This window comes from Carassius gibelio, chromosome B8 (genome assembly GCF_023724105.1).
Source record: "Carassius gibelio isolate Cgi1373 ecotype wild population from Czech Republic chromosome B8, carGib1.2-hapl.c, whole genome shotgun sequence".
NCBI lineage: Eukaryota > Metazoa > Chordata > Actinopteri > Cypriniformes > Cyprinidae > Carassius > Carassius gibelio.
The window spans coordinates 3,824,997-3,847,389 of NC_068403.1; the positions used below are offsets into that span (position 1 = coordinate 3,824,997).

The 22,393-nt window shown below is 35.8% G+C and overlaps 1 protein-coding gene across 1 annotated transcript; it reads left to right on the forward strand.

Annotated features, from left to right (window-relative positions):
* Positions 1 to 4,014: 4,014 nt before the first annotated feature.
* Positions 4,015 to 19,030, forward strand: myl2b (myosin, light chain 2b, regulatory, cardiac, slow). Its single transcript, XM_052562710.1, has 7 exons — positions 4,015 to 4,070; positions 7,531 to 7,620; positions 9,141 to 9,216; positions 9,311 to 9,415; positions 17,479 to 17,557; positions 18,512 to 18,560; positions 18,791 to 19,030. Exons 1-7 carry the CDS (start codon positions 4,068 to 4,070, stop codon positions 18,893 to 18,895), a joined length of 507 nt encoding a protein of 168 aa, XP_052418670.1. The 5' UTR covers positions 4,015 to 4,067; the 3' UTR covers positions 18,896 to 19,030.
* The last annotated feature ends 3,363 nt before the right edge of the window (positions 19,031 to 22,393 follow it).

The following is a 22,393-nucleotide window of genomic DNA, read 5'->3' on the forward strand; positions in this document are numbered from 1 at the left end:
ATAGATGCATTAGTGCTGCTCCCGGGATTGCACTTGATTTTGGGTTCGGAAAAGTTATCAATACTGACGTAACGGGTTGATCGATAACGTCTGGGAAGTGGAAGGAGAACAACGAGCAACCAATGCGCATCGCCAGATGTTTGATGCGTAAAGCGGCGAAATCGTTCCATATCATTAATGAGCCCCACATAATGAGATTTGCAACTTAGCTCAATAATACGTAATGCATGTCATAAATGCAGCGAAAGAGTCGTGAGAATAAAATAAACACTGAATGGGTGAAAGCTTCAGTTTTTGAAGTGAAAAGAGTGAATGTGTATTTTGATAGTGTCCTTGAATAATGAAGTGCACGGAGATAAGCGTAATAAAATAGTGCTAATGCCCATTCAAACACTTACTAGGCTTTTATACAAACATTTGAGGAGAATATGTAAAAGGTAACATTATACACAAAACACGATTAAACATACAGTGCACGAAAAGTTTAAGTTTAGTCCATGCACTTATAGTTAAATAAAGAGATGCACTGTGCAGCAATTAAAAATAAAAACACCAGGAATATTTCAGTTATTTATGTACAGCACTCACTGTTAACGCAAGCAAATGCATAAGGTGTTTCTTTTTATATTGCAAAAGCTCTTTAGCTCTATGTCTGAACACGGTTAAATAAATAATAAAAAAGTGCATTCAAAGAAAAAAAGCATAAATGTTATTAAGGGATTGTGCGGTCAATGCATGATGTGAAATTGTGAATGGACATAGTGTTCAAACGTTAACACGTGCTCCCTCTTGTGGAACAGGACGTTTCTACTGGACCGAGCTGAGTGGCCCTTCTAATATAAGACTATATTCGGACATAAGTAGCTTTAAATATAGCACACACTGTCCAAATAACATCTTTATCATTAGTATAACATCAGAATGACCATACAGAGTCGAGATTCCCCTTAAAATAACACATCACACCATTGTGGCCTTTCCCTGTAAGGAAGTTTCATTATCACATTGTGCATAATGACTAGCTGCAGTTCTGGAAATTTTAACAGAGCCATCATTTGGTAAACTATATTCAGACGATTACAAAAAGTCTATGGATTTATTCCCCTCTTTAGAAAAAGTAGTTTGAGTTGCGTATCCGAAATGCGGCGGATTACTGATATCAGTATAATAATGTCTGGAAATGAAAGCGTTTAAGAGGTTAACTGCTCCGGTGGATCGTGGACTGCGAGCAATTACTAAGAGAGCACATCTGTCATTCTCCTCTTCGCTATTAAAACCAAACGCAAGTCTATTTTTAAGTAGAAATGTATTTGCACTTTGTAAGGCACCTACGGGGAATATAAAAGGTGCTTATTAAAAGTTTCTGTTTTATTGCTTTTTATTTATTGCTTCAGGGGGGAAAAAAACACAGCATCGGTCTTATAAGAAAGGAATAATATATCTTGTTTTGATATGGCTCAGTGTTAAATTTGAAATTTAAATCAGTTCTGATATACAAGCCTGATGCAGCAACACTTATTACTTTTGTTCAAATCTAAATATGCGGATATTTTCAGGGCGCATGAACCAGTGGGAGACTTTTACGAACCTCAGTGGGCAAGCTGTGAGATTGTTTCTAAAGGTTTTGTAAAAAAAAATATATCAAGTAATATTTGAGACTTAAAAACATCAATACTAATAATGTGGAATGAAAATGAATGCTAAAAAACAAGTGAAAGCTGATGAGTGCTCAGATGAGTGCGTGCGTGTGGCCTAGATACAGGACACATGAATGTTTGACTACGCTTCAATATTATTCCAGGAATATTGACGAGAGCTGCTGAACTCTGATATATTGATCGACTCGGAGTGCAAAAGGCCTTGAAACTGAAGCTTGTTGAGACTGCCACCAGGTGGCTGGAAAGGTTAAGCATCTCTTGAGCAAAACAGGTGAACATTATTCTGCAACTTTCCACCAAATGCATGCTTGTCCTGGAACAGCACCAAAAACTTCATAGAAAACATTCTTCTATGTTGCTTTCACTAAAGCAATGCTATTTGAGTTGATCACATGATCATCTTTGGAAGGCTAAACGGTATTTCCTGATGTAAACACAGCTTATCAATCATGACAATTTGCCACTAAATGTGTAGTAGTATAATCTAATTTTAGTGCATACTGCAGGGTTTGAGTATGAGAGGTCAAGCAGAGGTCGTGCTCCTCTCTCCTGATAACATCAACTGGACTAAACGATCCTTTCACGTTTTAAAGGCATTCGTGAAGACACTGTTTTAATATTACTGGATAACACTGATTACATTGCATTCTCTACACCAGAGGTACTATAACTTTTGTTGATTAAAAATAAAATTAATAAAGTTGAAAATGAAATAAATTCGAAAACAAACTAAGAACGAATAAAAATGACAACAAAAAAACTAGTTATATTTAACTACTGTAAAACTAAAGCCATTAAGATGACTTGAAATGCATGATATGAATTAAATAAAATATAAAATTAACTTAGTTGTTTTAAAGAGATGGATTCTCATGCTAAACATGGCCAAAGTTGTAAAAAATAATTTAGAAGAATGACTGAGAATTTCTGTGCCGAAAATCTTACTTCCGGGTTAGTAAAAGTTTCGGCTGTTTTTTTCCGATCGTGGATCTAATGACGTAGACTAGAGCGGAACTCCTTATATGAGCACTTCTCTGGGAAAAGTGCGCCCGCACACACACATTGACCAGAGGAGAGCGAGACCGCGCACATCAACACACTTCAAAATCGTCGGCAGCGCTACAGGATTTGTTCGAGAATGCCTCCAAATAAGTGCGTTTTTGGATGTGAGGGAAAGTTTACCGTGTTCAGCTTCCCCAAGAACCCAGCGTTACATGAACAGTGGATGAAGTTTGTTTTTCCAGGGCAGGAGTGTATCAAGTGTGTTTGTGTGTTCTGGTCATTTGAGTGAGGAATGTTTTAGAAACAAGGCACTATTGGCCCTATTTGCACATCGTTTGCTATTAAAACATGGGGCTGTCCCTGTGATAAAATACCCCATTCATGTTGTGGCGAGTGGGGCGGGGCCGAGGGACGTGGGAACAAGGAGTGAGGCCGGCGGGATGATTGGGAAATCAGCTACACCTGCGCCCCACATAGGAGATGGAAGGATATAAAACTGGAGGGGGGACCGTGAAGGACGAGAGAGGACCAGGCCTGGGCCATTATTTTATGTTTTGCTTTTTATTTATGCGCACCAGTCGTCTGTGAGGGGCTGGTGCGCTGTTTTATGTTTATTTTGAATTATTAAAATGACGTTTGATTGTGCGCCGGTTCCCGCCTCCTTCTTCCCGATGATTATGGAGTTTTAATATCATTACACATGTCAGTACAATTTCATCAGATTTCTGTATTTTGTTGGAAATCAGCACATAAGTGAATATATGTTAATGGAAACAACACGAAACATCAGTATTATAGCTCCGCTCACGGCACGCCTCCAGGAGCTCGGCTTTTTCCGGAAAGATTCGGAAAGCTGTATTTTTTATTTACAAATATGATAAAACTAAAGACATTTTGGATATATGAAGGATGCAGTACTCTATAGGTACTCAAGATTAGCATGAGATTAGGTGAAACTGTGTATGTTATGTACCCTTTAATATACTAAAATAACACTGCAGGTTCCTCGAAGAGAGCCGCCTTCATCCATCCACCACAAATTATATAAAAAATGATGAAGATAGTGACACTTGCATGTCTAAATATTCAAAACCTGAGCTTCTAATCCATTTGTTTCCAACTAAATATCTCTTAATGAACCTACAAATACTGAGAAACAGCATTAAAGCCGCTGTCAATCACACATTCCAGGTTTAGGAAAGTTGAAGCCCTCTGGCTCCTGGATTAAACCCCTTTAATCAGGATTCTTATAATAACTTATGAAGTACACAATTGGCTACCTGGTGAAGCGCATGAGGATGTATTTATAGTCAGAGGTGGGGAATGGGGTTATATATATTAAAATCAGCATTTCCACCCTGTCTGAAATCATTCGCGCTTTGTCTCCTGAATTCAAGAGTTACAGTTATGGTGAGTTTGCTTTGTCATACAGTTATTCATTGATTTACTCTGTCTTTGATAATAAGCAGACATTTAATTCAATATTCTCTTGATGCATCCGAATGAAGATGAAAAATAAGTTGATTTTTCCTGCTGTCAGTGTTTGAGTCTGAAGTTTAAGTCTGCTTCATCAGAGCCACTTACATCTGACTCATCCAGCTTTTATTCATTTCATTTTCTACAAATAAATACATTAAAGGTAAACCGTTTCTGTTCTCAAAGATAGATACAAACATTTTCATTAGCCAAAAATGTAAAAAGGAGATCGGTGACTCATCTATTTATCATTTTATTAATAAAATCCTAGAGAAACGGGAGCAAATGAAGACTTTTTGCTTAAAATGTGTTATTTTATTTTTTTATTTTATTTATATTTTAAGTAACCTTTTAGAAAAAATATCTTTAAACCACTGTCACAATGTGCTAATAAATAAATTATATATAATCACCAGTCAAACGTTTGGGATCAGAACGATTTTAAATTTTTAATTATGCTCATCAAGGCTGCATTTATTTAATCAAAAACACAGGGAAAAAATAAATAATATTTTGTGAAATATTTTTATGATGTTAAATGTTTTTCTATTTTAATATACATTCAAATATAATTTATTTCTGTGATGCGCATCTGTATTTTCAGCATCATTACTCCAGTCTTCAGTGTCACATGATCTTCAGAAATCATTCTGATATAGTGATTTATTATCAGTGCTGGAAACTGTTGTGCTGCTTAATATCTTTTTGGAACCTTCGATAATTCTTTTCAAGATTTTTTGATGAATAAAAAGTTAAAAAGAAGAGCCAGGGGCGATTCTAAGACTTTCGTTTTAGCTGGGCTCAGCCCCCAATGAGGGTATAATAATTAAAAATAATTATCTAATAGGGTAAAGTGTTAAACTAAACTTACAGCATTTTGCAACTTATTGTATTCCACTGGTATAAGATTAGAGCAGTCTTCCTGAATCCTGATCACACACACACACCTGTTTATTCTACGAACACAAAATGTTACTGTTTGGATTTCTAGTAAAACCCTCTTTCTTTAGCTCAGGTATGCAAACCTATTTGCCACATGCACTGTAATTAATATGTTTTATATTGAAAGTTACATTTTCAAATAAAAATGGCAACATGATCGTTTTATATAGTATGTGTTTATATATTTTAAGGGCTTCATTTTCGCTGGAGGAAACGGCTGTGGTGTAATAAGGGGTGAACACAGCGAAAACTTCACAGGAAATGGAAAACTGATTGCTCCCCCAATGATATTTTGTAAACTGCATTTATGACTATGAACTGCACAGATGCAGATATTATTACACTCTATTGATAAACACACACCTCCTCTGTTTCTCGCTCTGCAGAAAAATGCTCTAACCAAGGAATTGATCGAAGTCTGCTACCATGAAATTTAAAGGGGACTGAAACTATAGACCCCTAAAAATAGCCTAGCGAGGCCCATGAGAAGAGCGTTTATTTAAAATAGAAATATTTTCAAACAATATACACCAAAGTTCAAAAGTGTGGGTCAGTAATTTTTTTTCTTTTTTTTTGAAAGAAATTGTTGTTAAGAAGTAATAGCAAAGATCGATATAGTTAGAAAATATTTATATCATTCATCAAAGAATCCTGAAAAAAAGTATTGCAGTTTCCCCAAAAAAATATTTGGCAGTACAACATTGATAATTCTGATAATCAGAGGTGGACAGTAGTGAAGTACTTTTACTTTACTCAAGTAAATGGAAAAACTCATATTTTTTCAAAAATCATATTTAATATGAAATGTAGTGCAGTAAAAGAGTACAATAATATGCTTTGAATTAAAGTTTTCTGAAGAAAAACACTGATAAATTACTGACACTTCAAAAGTACTTTTACAGCAGAGTAAAAATACTTCACTACTGTCCGCCTCTGCTAATAATAAATCATGTGACACTTTATGCTGGAGTAATGGCTGATGGAAATTCAGCTTTGCATCACAGAAATTAATTATATTTTAAAGGATATTCAAATAGAAACCATTATTTTATATTGTAATAACATTTTGCAAGATTATTGTTTTTTTCTGTATTTTTGATCAAACAAATGCAGCCGTGACGAGCACTATCCAGTTACTATCCATTGTTAATTTTATAGTTATATTACATTATGTCAACCATCTTTTATTTCTCTTAAGGAATTCTTGAGTTGATACATAAATAAGATCTGCCCTGAGTTATGATCCTTTGAGCAATAACATTTTCCTCTGGGTTTATTTATGCTGTTCATAAAAAAAAAATCTTTTGAAAATACTCTGCATATTTCGTGGTTGAAGCACAACTGTAATCCAGACAGAAGGCAGACGAGCAGCTGTCGAGCTGCGATGTCATCGAGCAGAAACGCACCTCGCAATGTTTTCCGAATGGTGTGGCAGGAATGTAAATAGTAGCGCTTAATCCCTGTCTTGGTGGGATTACCTCTCAACAGGCTCCGAGACGAGGCTGTCAGCAGCCAGCGCCAGTCTGTAATCCCACATCTGATCCACAGGCTGAGTCCTCGCTCTCCCGGCTAATTATACATCCTCACTGCTCAAAGGAGGATGCTACACCCAAAACTCCTTAAGAGAAATGCAAAAACACACAAGAGCTCAAATGAACATGAATAGGCAGCCGATCAGGAAGAATTTGATGAGAAATATTTGAGTTAGCAGTACACTTTGAGAGTCGTCCTGTGAGATCTATGGGGCATTTTAGCAGGAGACGTCAGTAAAAGTTTGCATTTAAGCAGACTTCAGTGCAGGAGAAACAAGTGTGATCAGAGTCAACTTGAAATGGCGTTTGCAATCCATTTTACATGGTGTAAAAAAAAGTTTGGAGTCTGTAAATGCTGTTGAAAGGAGTCTCTTCTGCTTACCAGTGATGCATCTGTTTGATTAAAACAGCAAAAACAGCAATATTCTGAAATATTATTTTAATTTAAAAACTGTTGTCTATTTGAATATATTTTAAAATGCAATTGTCAATTGTCTAATATGTTGATTTGCTGCTTAAGGAACATTTCTGATAATTATCAGTGTTGAAAACAGTGGTGCTGCTTCATGTTTTTATGGAAACCACAGTTTTATTTTTAGTATTCTTTGATGAATGGAAAATTGAAAAGCAAGCATTCATATGAAATTGCAATCATTTGTAACATTATAAATGTCTTAACTGTCACTTTAGATCAATTTAAAGCATCCTAACTGGAAACAAATATATACCTTTCCAAAATAATGACTCCAAACTTTTGAACAGTAGTGTGTTTTCTATTAAAATAAGAGGTAAAATTCATATTATCAGCCAAATGGAAAGACATTTCAGAGGGTTTTTGAAGCATGAATCTAAAGTGCACCAATGAAATGGCATGCCTAAGTGTACTTCTATATAGCAAGCCACATGTGATTATTCTGCAGGCACCCAAAAAGGCAAAGAAGCGGGCAGAAGGAGCCAATTCAAATGTCTTCTCCATGTTTGAGCAAACACAGATCCAGGAGTTCAAAGAGGTACAAACCAAGCGCTCGTTTGACTCTAATTGCTGTGACAATTGTCTTTATCGTGACTCCTTCACTGTGATATCGAGCATCTACAGCGAGATTTCTGTATGTGACTTCAATATGTCTGTGTTCATCATCGCTAGTGAATAATTCAGAATGTGTCAGTAACGATTAGCACAGCGGAGTGATTTACACCCTGAACACACACTCGCTCACACACACTCCAGCCTGCTGTCAGGGCCCTGAGATTTGCGTGGAAAATGCAGCAGGACAGACGTTCTCTCTGGTTTCAAAGCGGCTGTGAAAAGATCACGACAAACAGGATAAGCATGACGCTGATCCGAGATGGCAGTGATGAGAACGTGCAGACAAATGCTAGCCGTCTCTCTCTCTCTCTCTTTCAGTCTGTCTGTCTCTCACAAACAAACACAAAGACACCAAGTGAAGCGGAATTACAGGAACTATAAATACACAACTGAGGGAGTTTGGCAAAAAATAAACACTAAATAAGCAGCATGACAGTGAGGTCTGACCTTTAGTTAAAGAATGAGTTTGGGATTATTTTCTCTCCCTCATGTCATTACACAATAACTCAAAAATTTGTCTTTGGTTTTGAGTCAACTAACAAAAACTAAAACCTTGAAAATAAATACATACATACATACATGCATAAAATAAACCTCAACTGAAATAAAATAAAATAATAATTGTAATATTTTTTTAAATATATTTTCATTTTTATTTCACATCACAGCACATCAAGTTACTAAATGAAAATGATAAATGTTGCCTTGGAAAATAGTTTTTTAATATTTTAGTTCAGCTAGTTGCTAAATAAATATTGTTCATTAAGTTTAACTTGATGCACTAAAATAAAATCATAAAAAACTTAGAAACTGTATATTGTGCATATTAAAAAAGGCAAAAATTAAAACAAAATACATAAATAAAAAACAAAATGTAGTCATAATGACTAGCACAGAATCTCTACGATACTAAATTAACACTGACTTGCCTTCATGATGCACTAGCTTAAAAATATATATATATACTCTTTTAGCATTGCACAGAAAACACAAATAGGTTTGAAACAACCTGAGTAAATAAATTATAATAAATTAAATCAATTATTCATTTTTAGTTTAACTTTCAAGTGAGTCTTAAAAAATGCATTCAAAACATTTTAATTCTACGCATCTCATGAGGAACATTTAAACATGTTTTCAAAAGTTTGGATGTAAGTTTGTCAAAGTGCAGAAGTCATGTATGCTGCTTTCCAAAAGGATCATTAAAATGATAAACAACAATATCAAAGATGCTAAAGCAACACAATATATATGTCAACTACTGATTCAACAATGAGGAACAGTGTCTGACTCATTTTTATAATTTTTAGCAATTCCATTGGATGCCACTAGAGGTGCAGAAATGACATGCTTCACCTTTGACAAACACCTTAAACACCATCAAATTACATTCTGCATCCCTCTCACACACACTCTGTATTCTCTCTCTTTCATCTGCCTCAGGCTTTCACAATCATGGACCAGAATAGAGATGGCTTTATCGACAAGAATGACCTGAGGGATACGTTCGCAGCTTTAGGTGAACTGTAATAATCTCTGCTATACGTCACTGTCGTTCTGCATTGGTGGAGGAAGCGTCTCTCTGACAGCAGTTCTGTCCTCTGCCTCCGCAGGCCGCCTGAACGTCAAACAGGAGGAGCTCGAGGAGATGCTGAAGGAGGCTCCAGGACCCATTAACTTCACAGTCTTCCTCACTATGTTTGGGGAGAAGCTTAAAGGTAAATGGTGGGGTGAAGTGTTACTAAGAATCTGAAAATCTGAAACTTTCATTTATCCAGCGGGATTATAAAAGCACCTATCTTTTTATCTTATGTTGCCTCGACATCAGGGGCGGATCTGGAAAAATATTGATGGGGTGGTGAGAAGGGGTCAGGAATTTTTGAGGGGTGGCAACATATGGCAGACATATATATACTGAATTTAGTCACAGTTATCACAGTTTGATGATAAATATATGTGCACATTACAAAAGGACACAGGCTATAATTTACAAACTCAATCTCATGCAATCAATATCTTGCATTTGAAACAGTTCATATAAGGAATAAGTGATCATACCCCATAAGCACCACCACACTCACTAATGCATACAGTATGCATCCACATGTCATTAAGAGCGTTATAAAAGGTTCAGTGCTATCAATATGTCAATTTATTATAAGAAACACAAGATTTTAACAGCCAATGACATTTACAGATGGGGAGACTCAACTGATTTTCTACTGTTTAGTATTACTCATCATCTAACTCAACCAGTCAAGAGCTACAACCTTAGATGTTATATGAATATGGTCCTGAAGCAGAGGTTTTATTATCTGACAATAATAATAAATAAATAAACTTTATAGGCACAAATACAAATGTACATTTAGAAATTGTTTCTGAAAAATATGGTGTTATTGTTTTGGCAAGTTTAAATTAAAACTTCTATGAATACTTGTGTGATATTCCTTTAAAATAATGTTTTAGTATATCTTTTAAGTATATTTTACTAAGCAATTTCTTACATAATTTCTTTGAGTTAGACCAAACTTTTATTTTGGTGAGTTGTAGACAGAGGTTCTGTGTTTTTTTTTTTTTTTTAATAAACTATTATTATTAGCTAATAGGCCTACTTGAAGTATAGCATACTCTACTGTGCAATAGTACTATAGTTCTGTTTGAATTTCTTCAAGTTATACCGAAATTTTATTTTGACAGGTTGTCGTAAAGACATTGTGTATACGATACGAATGAATGATGATAGTTTTATCAAATGAAACGGTGAAATCCTCTCATAGCGCGCTGATGTGCACACGTGTAGCATACATTATGCATCAATATAGTGAAGAGCTGAAAACACCACGCGTGCTTCAGTGTGTGTGTGTGTATGTGTGTGTGTGTATGTGTGTGTGTATGTGTGTGTGTGTGTAGTACAGCACACATTCCCAGAGACGTGTATAACAACACTTTCAGGGCTTTTTTTGCTTGCCAAACAGGTGCCCTAAGCAGGATTGTATTGCTGTGCCCCCCTTCCTCAAATATGATGATGGAAAAAACACCTACTATAGGGGTGAAAAAATAACTTTAATCAAATAAAAAACTAAATGAATAAATTGTATTATTTATAAATCACAATTGTAGCTCTTGACATTTGCCTGTGGCTATAACTTTATTATGACTCTAATTTATTTTATAGTCTCAAGCATTCAGAAATCATGCAAAAGGAAATTAAGCAGTTTTACTATGATAAAACCAAACCATGGTTTATTTTTGTAAGGGTTGAGATATGCACGTTTTTTTTGTGTTGTTGTTGTTGTTGTTGAAGAAATTATAAAGGCTGTGTCATCTGTTTTTATAGCAACAACAACAACATTACAATATGTTAATACTTTGTAAATTATTATTTGAAGTAACAAAATCATGGTTAATTTGCAGTTACCATGGCTACAAGAACAATGATTGGTAGTTTTCGTAAGGGAACCTGAGGAAAAAAATGCTTCACAGGAATGTGCCTGAAAATGATAAATGGGCCTTGTTTTTACCTAAATGATTTATACTTTATTTTAATATATATTAAAAATGTATAAGGTGTGCATTGTAGCTGACACCTAAATGAACACATCACAATTGTTTTATGACTGCAAGTCTTTCTCCTCAAATGCTATTGAGCTTCAAATTTGCGTTTGAGCCCATGTGAAAGAGTAGCATAATTTACGGATTATTTTAATACATATCAAACATTTAATACAATTGTACATTATAGCTGGCACCTACATGAACAATTACAGTATTTTTTATGACTATAAGTAATTATCTTCAAATGCTACTGACGTTAGAAATGTGTATACCAATATAGCATGTAACTTTAGAGACGGTCCCTAAATTGAGACTGGTCAAACGTCCAATGTTTTTTTAACTTTTAGTTTTCTTTTCTCTTTGCTGGATTGCTGATGTAATCTACCTGGGCATAGATGTTCATCCATCATTCATGAACATTCAACCGCAAACATGAGGTGCGAGCGGTCGCGAGCGCGGATGGGAGAATGGAGGAAGTTTTTTTTTTTTTTTTGAGCAACTGGGATGGTGCCCCCTCTGGGAGTTGGTGCCCTACTCTGCGTGTAGGGAGCAACGGTACTGAACACCTTTAGTATTGCAGACACTAGTCCATATCGAGATTTGATTAAATGCTATACTTTTGATTTATTCATTAAAAAATGGCCGAATTCCTTGACGTTCTGCTTTATACAGCAGGTTCCAGTTCCGCGATTCAATCCCTGTCACTTTTCAAACACAAACAGGGTGAATTTATGAATGAAAGTGTGAAAGTTCTGACACAAAACGAAGTTGTTACATATCCTCACGCTTTTTAAAAGTGGTTAACTATGTTTGATAGATGCAATATTTGGAAATCGAAAATTATTAACTTATTTTTTAAATTACTTTTATATCTGAATATACATATGTCAGAGTCCAGAGCGGGTTGGCGAATCATTTGAGTCAGTTCGGGAGTTCGGAGCGGGATCGCGAATCATTTGAGTCAGTTCGGGAGTTCGTAGCGGGAACGCGAATCATTTGAGTCAGTTATGGGGATCGCCAAATTATTTGAGTCAGTTTGGGAGTTCGAAGCGGGATCGCGAATCATTTGAGTCAGTTTGGGAGTTCGGAGCTGGATCGCGAATCATTTGAGTCAGTTCGGGAGTTCGGAGCGGGTTCGCGAATCATTTGAGTCAGTTTGGGGATCGCGAATCATTTGAATTAGTTCGGGAGTTCGTAGCGGCTTCGCGGATCATTTGAATCAGTTCGGGTGTTCGGAGCGGCTTCGCGGATCATTTGAATCAATTCGAGAGTTCGGAGCGGGTTCGCGAATCATTTGAATCAATTCGAAAGTTCGGAGCGGGTTCGCGAATCATTTGAATCAGTTTGGGAGTTCAAAGCGGGTTTGGGAATCATTTGAATCAGTTCGGGAGTTCGGAGCGGGATCACAAATCCTTTGAATCAGTTCAGGAGTTCGTAGTGGTTTCGCGAATCATGCGAGTCAGCTTGGGGATCGCAAATCATTTGAATCAGTTCGGGGAGTTCGGAGTGGGATCACACGCTCATAAAGTTTCAAATTGGCCATAACCTTTAATTCTTTGTTGCCACCCCGATAGATCCGCCCCTGTTCGACATGCCACTAAGTAACTAAGACCTATATATATATAACGCAATTAACGCGGTTGCAGTTTTTTTTTATTTCCAGTTGTGGCCTATGTGTGTTCAACGTGCAAAGAAATATGGATAAGACCAAGGAAGGACTTTTAGACGGAAAGTTTCAGTATAAAACTCTGCCGGATTACTCTTCAGTCTGCCACAAGAAACATTACTCTTCATTTAGTCTGCCACAAGAAACAGCAACATTAAAATCATGAACTCAAATGTCATTGTTTAAAAAAAAAAAAAAAAAAACAATGACTGTAACAGTGCGTAAATCAGACCTTTCTGTAATGCTAACGTTAATAAGCTTAAACGAAAATAACGAAATAATTGTGTAGCGGAGTATTTTTTGTACACAGTGCCGCGAACTGTCAATCACTCCTGTACGCGTGCATCACTGTCCTCCTCGCAGCTGCAGCAACTTGCGCTCTCTCTCTTCATCAAGCTTTAAAACAAAAAGGGGACAAAAAGATCATATTGTCTTTGTGCATAGGCTATAGATTAATTAGATAAATGAATATCTAAATTTGTGCCTTGCCGTCTACGGTAGGCTTGGGCGGTATCCAAATTCTGATACCGTCAAACCTCCTCCCTATTTTACCTCTGTATGCGGTTTTACCGTGAATAATTATTAAAAAAATATGACGTAAGGCTGAGACAGCATCACCAAACTGTTGGCTTGTGCCTAAACCATTCAGAAACTGAATACCAAACACTAATACTGAAACAATAACAAAATGACATGCACAACAATATTAACAACTTTTATTAGTAACAAATAGCAATAGTCAAACATAATTAAATTAACATAAATATACAGAACAGTTTTTGCGCAGAGATGCGCACACAAATCAATAAAATCACTTGGGGTGTGCACAGATATTATTATTATAATATTCGTTCGGCTCTAATTATTCGATAAATAAAAATGATATTCGAATTTTGACATATTTTTGCTTGCCATAAAGAAAAGAAAAAAGGGAAAAAAGTCCACAATAAAACCTAATTCGGTCACTTTCTGTGATTCTCCACGGCATATTTGAAGATGTATGAAAGCAAAAAATAATTAATGAATGAATAAGAACTGCGATCTTCTACAGTACTTCAAATATGCCGTGGAGAATCACAGAAAGCAACCGCATTCAAGAACATTGTTCCGGCGTCTCTCAAGCAACGAATAAACACCGCTAACTTGGAGAATGCAGTGAAAACTCCTCTTCTCGCATCTGCCCTAGACCCTCGGCCCAAATATCTCAGGTTTCTCGATGAAAACATGAGAGAAGTAAGAAAAAAAAACTTTTTTGAACATTATCAGAACATTTTCCTTGATGCGAGACGAGTGGTGCGTCACCAACGATAAAGAGGATGCAATGCCCACTCGTCGGAAAAGATCTTCTTCTTCTCCAGTTCTTCAGCGATGATTACAGAGAGTCCAGCCGAGACGAGTGGGAACAGTTCTTGCTGGAGCCATGTATTCCACCAGATGAGGATCCCATTCAGTGGTGAAACGAAAGCACACCGTTATTTGTGAGTCCCGCCAACATCTGTGCAGTCAGAGCGCGTTTTCTCCGCGGCCGGCCTTATTTTTAACAGACGGAGCAGACTTTCCCCCGATCATGTTTACATGCCCGTGTTTCTTAACAAGAACATGTAAAACAATAGAAAAAAAAAGCAAAAAAGATTTGCAGACAGTTTCAAAGTTAGGCTAAGTGTAAGCTACATTCTGTACAATGGCATAATTGCGGCAGGCTGCTTTACGTTTTTTCTTTGTTCATATTTTATTTTTATTTTATTTTATTTTTTGCTTTTAATCTGTAGGCTATACTTTTGTTTGTTTGCGTTGTTAAAGTTTTTCAGCTACAAAACACGATGTGTAATGTTCAAGCTTATTGTGTGTAAGCTTGTTCCAAAATGACAGAAACAATAAATGTTGCTGAAAAATAACGTCTGTCTCATTAAACTTAATTTAAATAAACGAATATTCGAATATTCGTTTTTTGTGGGCTCAAAATTATTCGAATGTGATATTTGCGGAAAAACGCCCATCCATAAAAATCACACTGCATGAACAACTTCAAATAACAAAGAGCAGATTATAAAAAAGAGCGAACTTCTTTCCAGTCTTCTTTTCCAAAATAGTTTTTAATGAAAACCAAATAAAAATACCCGAATCCAAATAAATAAAAAATAAACAGTGCCAATAGGAACGAATGTAGAAATACTATCTAGTCAAGATTTTTCGCTAGGGCACGTTGTGGACCGACAACTTTACCTGCGGTGCTGAAAACCTGCTTTGATGGTGTGCTTGCCTACTATCGTGCCACTCGCGACATCTGGGGAAAACACCAGTAAGCATTTTTCCATGAATGAAGTGGGTCCTCGTCTCCTTGAGTAACTGGCTCTAAACAGTAGGCTGTTATTTCAGCTCCGATTCGGTCCGTTGCCGATGCCGACAGGACCTGCCATTGCATCGCTTTTTTTTTTTGCTTTTTTTTTTTTGCTGCAGCATATTCCCAGAGTCATCTTTTTTCGTGAGGGCACAATTTTCAAATAGCCTCATCCTTATTTACCACCTCTCCCTTCTCGTTCGGTCGAAACCCGAAATACTGGCAAACTGCAGAATTTATGTTCATTTTTTTGAGACCAGGTCACTTGGTGCGCAACTCGCCATCTTTTCCCCTCCTCTCTCTTTCTCCTCGTCTCGTTGTCACGCGATGACAACCACGCATACACATTTTTAGGCATTAAATAAATTATATTTAATATTTAATCATTGTCTCCTATATAAGTGCATTGTTTTTTTTTTGTTTGTTTTTTTTTAACGGTATGACGGTATTGGAACTGATACCGTTGCTATTTTTAGATCCCGCGGTATACCATATTACCGCATTACCGCCCAAGCCTAGTCTACGGTATTTTTTTAGAACTTAGAAAAAAGATGCTGCAGCCAATGAACAGCCAGCGGGGGCTGCAGGACGACTCAACCTCCGCAGACAGTTTTTAATGTTTATCAGACAATAAATACTCAAGATTTTGCTTTAGTATAACTCACAACGAGTTTCACACACCTTCTCCGGCCACGTTGAGTTGTTGACACTTAACAGTGGGAAAAGCGACACATGCGCTATTCACTTGTATAACTTAAGGGTGAATGGGTAATGTAGTTTCTGCTCTGGGTGGGATGAATTAGGAAGCTTGCATTGTGAAGGGCGCTCTGAAAATCGGCAGTGCAGGTAAAAGATTAAAACCTCTATTAAAACAGATGTCCAAATGAGCGTACCGGTACGCTACAAGCACGTTCTGGGCGCACGGAGAGGTGGCGGTACGCTCAAGAGCTATATTTGGAAGTGGCGGTACTGGTGCATACTGGCCCACTTAAAGCACTGGCAATGACTATACTTTTTTTTTGCAGTCCACTTAGAATTCAACATGGAAATCATTTTTGTTTTTTATTGGCATTGATTGTTTTGAAATTCAAATGGTACTTACATTCCTGTGTATTTATTTCTGTAATAAATATGGCTTTCAAGCCAACAGTTAATTTGGAGGATATTGATGGTTTATTGCAGGTATGTTGTTTACATGAGAAAATCGGTGTTACAAGTTAAACAAAAATTCCAATAAACAATCATATTTTGAATTTAAATAGTTTCTTTGTCTTGAGTTTACATTAATTATTTACATTTTACATTTACATATCCAAAAAGTTTCAGTCTCTTATTTGTGATTAATCGCGATTAATCGCGATTAATTTAAAAAAATTGTGCGATTAATTAGTTAATTTTTTTTAATCGATTGACAGCACTAACATATACACATATACATATATACATATATATATATATATATATATATATATATATATATATATGAGCTTCATATGAGCTTCATATATCATATATATATGATATATATGAGCTTGAGCTTTCCATTCATTAAAGAATCTACAAAAATAAAATATATCACCATTTTCACAAAAATATGCACAACTGTTTTCACTATTGATGATATCCAGAAATGTTTTCAAGCAGCAAATCAGCATATTAGAATGATTTCTGAAGATCATGTGACACTGAAGACTGGAAGAATGATGCTGGAAATCCAGCTGCGCATCACAGAAATAAATCACATTTTAGAATATATTACAACTGAAAACAGTTGTTTTAATTTTGTAATATTTCAAAATAATAAAATTTTTCTGTTTTAAATAAAAACACAAATGCAGCCTTGGTGAGCATAAGAGATTCTTTTAAAAACATAACAGATGTTTAATGTATAATCGAGTTAAAATATATTGTACTTCATTTAAACAAAACTCGAGGCATTTTGGAATAAAGTCTCATGAGTGGACAAGAAATCACACAGGGATTTTCTTTCCTTCTGAAGTCCTACAGAAGCATTTGATCCTACTGGGAATCATTATAGGAACTATGTTCTGGAAGCTATGAGCCTGTATGACGATTCCCATAGGATCAAGCTCAAAATTGTGATAGAATTTCCACAAGGAATCCTGTACAAAGTATGTCTTATTGCATTCCAGGAGGATTTTAAAGACACTTAGGTCTCTTGTCAGTTTTCTGTTGTGCACTCTTTTAAAAAAAAACAGGTGCCGATGCAGAGGAGACCATTCTGAATGCCTTTAAAGTGTTCGACCCAGAGGGAAAGGGGACCTTGAGGAAGGATTTGTGAGTACCATTAAAACAACACATTCTGCCCTGCTTCTCTGCAAATCCATTTCTCCAGGGATTCTGCTTAGTTTTTCATATTATGACTTTACAAGCTAATGAAGTAAAAAATGCACTACATATAGACTTTTCAAACCCTGCATGCATGTGCACTCAAAAAAAAAAAAAAAAGAATAATAATTAATACATTTTATATATATAAAATAAAGCCATTTGGTTTATTATTCAGGTTGATGAATAATTTTCAGTTAGACATAAATTAAACAGGTGAGTACTTAAATGAGGTCAAACTGATTTCAAAATAAAAAATATACAATGCCGTGATGTTTCTGAGTGCAGAAATCATACTTGTTTCATTTATATGTGTCTGAAAATATGCAATATATTAGGTTTAATGGTTTACATTAAAACTGTGTGATCCAAATGGATGGAAATTCTACACTAAACAAAATATTAACGCAAAACTTTTGTTTTTGCCCCCATTTTTCATGAGCTGCCCTCAAACATCTAAGATTTTCTCTATGTACGCAAAAGGCCTATTTCTCTCAAATATTGTTCCCAAATCTGTCTAAATCTCTGTCTTTTATTGTGGCCAGCCTAAGGCACACCTGTGCAATAATCCTACTGTATAATCAGCATCTTGATATGCCACACCTGTGAGGTGGATGGATAATCTCGGCAAAGGAGAAGTGCTCACTAACACAGATTTAGACAAATTTGTGAACAATAATTGAGAGAAATATGCCTTTTGTGTGCATAGAAAAAGTCTTAGATCTTTGAGTTCAGCTCATGAAAAATGGGAGCAAAAACAAAAGTGTTGCGTTTATAATTTTGTTCAGTCTATATGTAATTAAAATCTGAAATTCATGCCTAAATATTTCTGAGTCTGAAGTGTTTGCCAGAAGTAATTCGATTATCTCAAAAGGTCAAACTGAAGTTTGTCTCTCCTCACAGTTTGGCACAGATGTTGACAACGCAAGCGGACCGATTTTCTCCAGAAGAGGTCTGACATCTGAGAGTATTTGTTTTATGTCTAACACTTCAGCTCTCCGTGTCCTTGACAGCACTGTGCCGTGTCACATTGACATTTATATTCTATGTGAATAGAAAGCAGGAAGTGACATTATATTGTGTTTATCTATAGATTATGAATATGACTAGTGAATTCTATACTGTGTTAACCACACAACCACAAAAACATTATAATACCATTTTTCATCCATCTCTCTTTAGATGGAGCAGATGTTTAGTGCTTTTCCTCCAGACGCAGCAGGTAATCTGGACTATAAGAATCTGGTCTACATCATCACACATGGGGAGGAGAAGGACCAGGAGTGAATATCTCATGTTCAACAACATCATGACACATGTATGCCAATAAATCTTGTCCTGCTCTATATACTGTAATCTCCCATTTACAGAACTGAACTGAACAATCAAACCAAATGAGAATAAAATGCATCTAATATTGGAGTTGGTTTTGTTATTTTAATGATAAACAGGGCCCAGTAAAACACGTGCAGTAAAATTATTCATATTTGCATTCATTTGAATTTACAACAGCCACAAGCAGTATTTGCACAATTAAGTATGAATGTCATTTTATTCGATTTTTTTTTTAAATATCGAAGCAAGTGTGATTTGATTTAAAGAACAATAATACAATCATCTGTAAAACAAAAATGCATTTTTAAGATTCAACGTTGTAAACATCATAATTAGGTGTAATGTTGAATATAAGATGAGATATACGGTGGGCAGAAATGAAGAAAAGTTCAATGTGATAAACTTTGCTGCAGATTTTGAGCAGAATACAAACACTTCATCTAATGATTGAAATTCGCATTTGTAGGAATGACATAAGTGAACAAATGATTCACATATAATATATATATCAAAACAGCCATCATGTAAAATGCACGAGTGTAGAATTTAGTAAGGACAATTAAATGTCTGTTGTCTGCGGCTATGTCCCCACCAAAGCCAAAATCAAACCTACACCGTTGGTCAAATGATAAGAGTAGAGAAGCAATTCAGTCATAGTCTGATGTTGATTCAGTAACCATTTTGAAAGATAGTCCATTATTCTTTTGATTTCTGAAAATTAGTCAAACCGTCCACTTGTCTTGTTGAACATTTCATTAAGTGGCATAAATGAGTCTTTTATTCAGGAAATAATTTACAGTGGCAGAGTTCGGAGCGGGTTCGCGAATCATTTGAGTCAGTTCGGGAGTTCAAAGCGGGTTCGCGAATCATTTGAGTCAGTTTGGGGATCGCGAATCATTTGAATCAGTTCGGGAGTTCGTAGCGGGATAGCGAATCATTTGAGTCAGTTATGGGAATCACGAATAATTTGAGTCAGTTTGGGAGTTCGGAGCGGGTTCGCGAATCATTTGAGTCAGTTATGGGGATCGCAAATAATTTGAGTCAGTTTGGGAATTCGGAGCGGGATCGCTAATCATTTGAGTCAGTTCGGGAGTTCGGAGCGGGTTCGCGAATCATTTGAGTCAGTTATGGGGATCGCGAATAATTTGAGTCAGTTTGGGAGTTCGGAGCGGGATCGCTAATCATTTGAGTCAGTTCGGGAGTTCGGAGCGGGTTCGCGAATCATTTGAGTCAGTTTGGGGATCGCGAATCATTTGAATAAGTTCGGGAGTTCGTAGCGAGATCGCAAATCATTTGAATCAGTTAGGGAGTTCGGAGTGGTCAAAATCAAACCTTACACCTTTGGTCAAATGATAAGAGTAGAGAAGCAATTCAGTCATAGTCTGATGTTGATTCAGTAACCATTTTGAAAGATAATCCAGTATTCTTTTAATTTCTGAAAATTACTCAAACCGTCCACTTGTTTTTTTGAACATTTAATTAAGTGGCATAAATGAGTCTTTTATTCAGGAAATAATTTACACTGGCAGTTCTGTAGGATTCACTACAAAATGGCTCATTTGGAGCAGGCTGGTCATGCTTTATTTATTTGTTTGATTTATTCAATACAACAAACAGCTTATGAGAGTAATATTTGAGAATAGAATGACACTTGTCACTAAAAAGAACAGGCTCAGAAGAGTCATTTATTTAGGAATCTGATTACACTTGTGTTATATGTTTTTGACTCACTATAAAGAACCGACTCATACGAGTCATTTATTTGCGCATCATTCTAAATTGTGTTGTTCTCCCGTGTTTAATATAAACACAAGTCTTTTATTGCCCTTACTAGTACGCAGACATTCAGTGCAGACGGCAAACTCACATTCAGTGGCACTGAAGCCAAGCTGTGCAGAAAACACGAGTGAAGAGACCTGTACATTAGTCTTTACTGCCACCTACTGCCCGAGAGATGTACTTACAAGGCCTCCGATCCTGTTATAAACACAACCCTGAACCTCAAAGGCAGTCAAAGCACAGTTTTACACTAAATTCTGCTGAAGTGAGTCATTACAATCTATACAAACACAAATTCATATAACCTCAATAATACACTGATTAAACCACAACAGATCATGGCCTTTAACAGATGTGAAACATTACAGCTCAACAAGATTTTATTTAGCAATTGCATAGAATGACCTTGATTTCTACAGTGCTTTGACAAGTTTCTCTGTCTCCCTTTGAATAAAATGCAGATATATCTGCATATATCAAAAGACTGGCACGGAAAGAAACTTGACATTACAGAGTAATAAGAAACAACATATTAGACTGTCTTTACAAAAACTATACAAGACATTTAAGAGAAATGCAAAAAAAAATTAAATCTTAAATACATTGAGGCAACTTTTTTTATTGATCAGTTATAAAAACATTAACAACATTCTACATACTAACCTTATCAACCTTTGCAATGCAAGCAAGCTATTTTCTGTAATTGTGAGAGACATTAGTCTTGCTGAAATGACTAGATGCATAACAAGGTGCAATAAACAGTAAAACTATTTGCGCTACAAACTATTTTTATGATTATGATAATAAAAAATATCTGGAAGAGAAACAAACTCGAGTTACAAATAGCTGTGCCGCTCTAAAAATAAGATAAGTTAATAACATTCGAGTTGGTCATGTTGCTAATAAATCCTGTTCGTATAAAATGTACTGCGCGAGTACGACCATTAGATGGCAACAAAGCCTTACATAATTCATACAGGGTTTCATAACTCACCATAACAACAAAATAGATTTCCAACAGATAACCAAATTATCACTCTGTACAGCTTTAATTCCTTCAAGAATGTTACAAATCAACATCAGAGTCAGTGCTGATCTAGTGTATGTATTTGAAGAATCTGTGGTTCAGCCAAGTTCACTTAACATGTGCGGAGATCTTCAAAAGCTGGCTTTAAACCAGAGGTTTTGTAAGTCCGTGTTCTTGGACTGTGTCCTGATGTGAGTGACTGAAACCACAAGCTGTTTCAGAGTAAAGCTCTTGACTCATGCATTATAACCTCTAAGTGCACCATCCCGAATCACAATTTGCATTGAACTATATAAAATATGATGAACAGAATCTGAATTGGAACTTCTTTGTATTTTACCAAGTAAGGAACTGCAATATCAAGACAACACCTAAACAAATAGAAATAGATGGGCCAAGCTCATTTTATCTCTGCATCACTAGAAAAATACAAATATTGTGAACCACTTATTAATATGACAATATATAGGATATGTAATATTTATTATTTATATTTTATTATTTATAATTATGCTTTACTTTTGAAATTTTGTGTACACTTACGTGTGCAGGTCCAATGAGATATATATATATATATATATATATGTATATATATATATATATATATATATATATATATATATATATATATATATATATATATA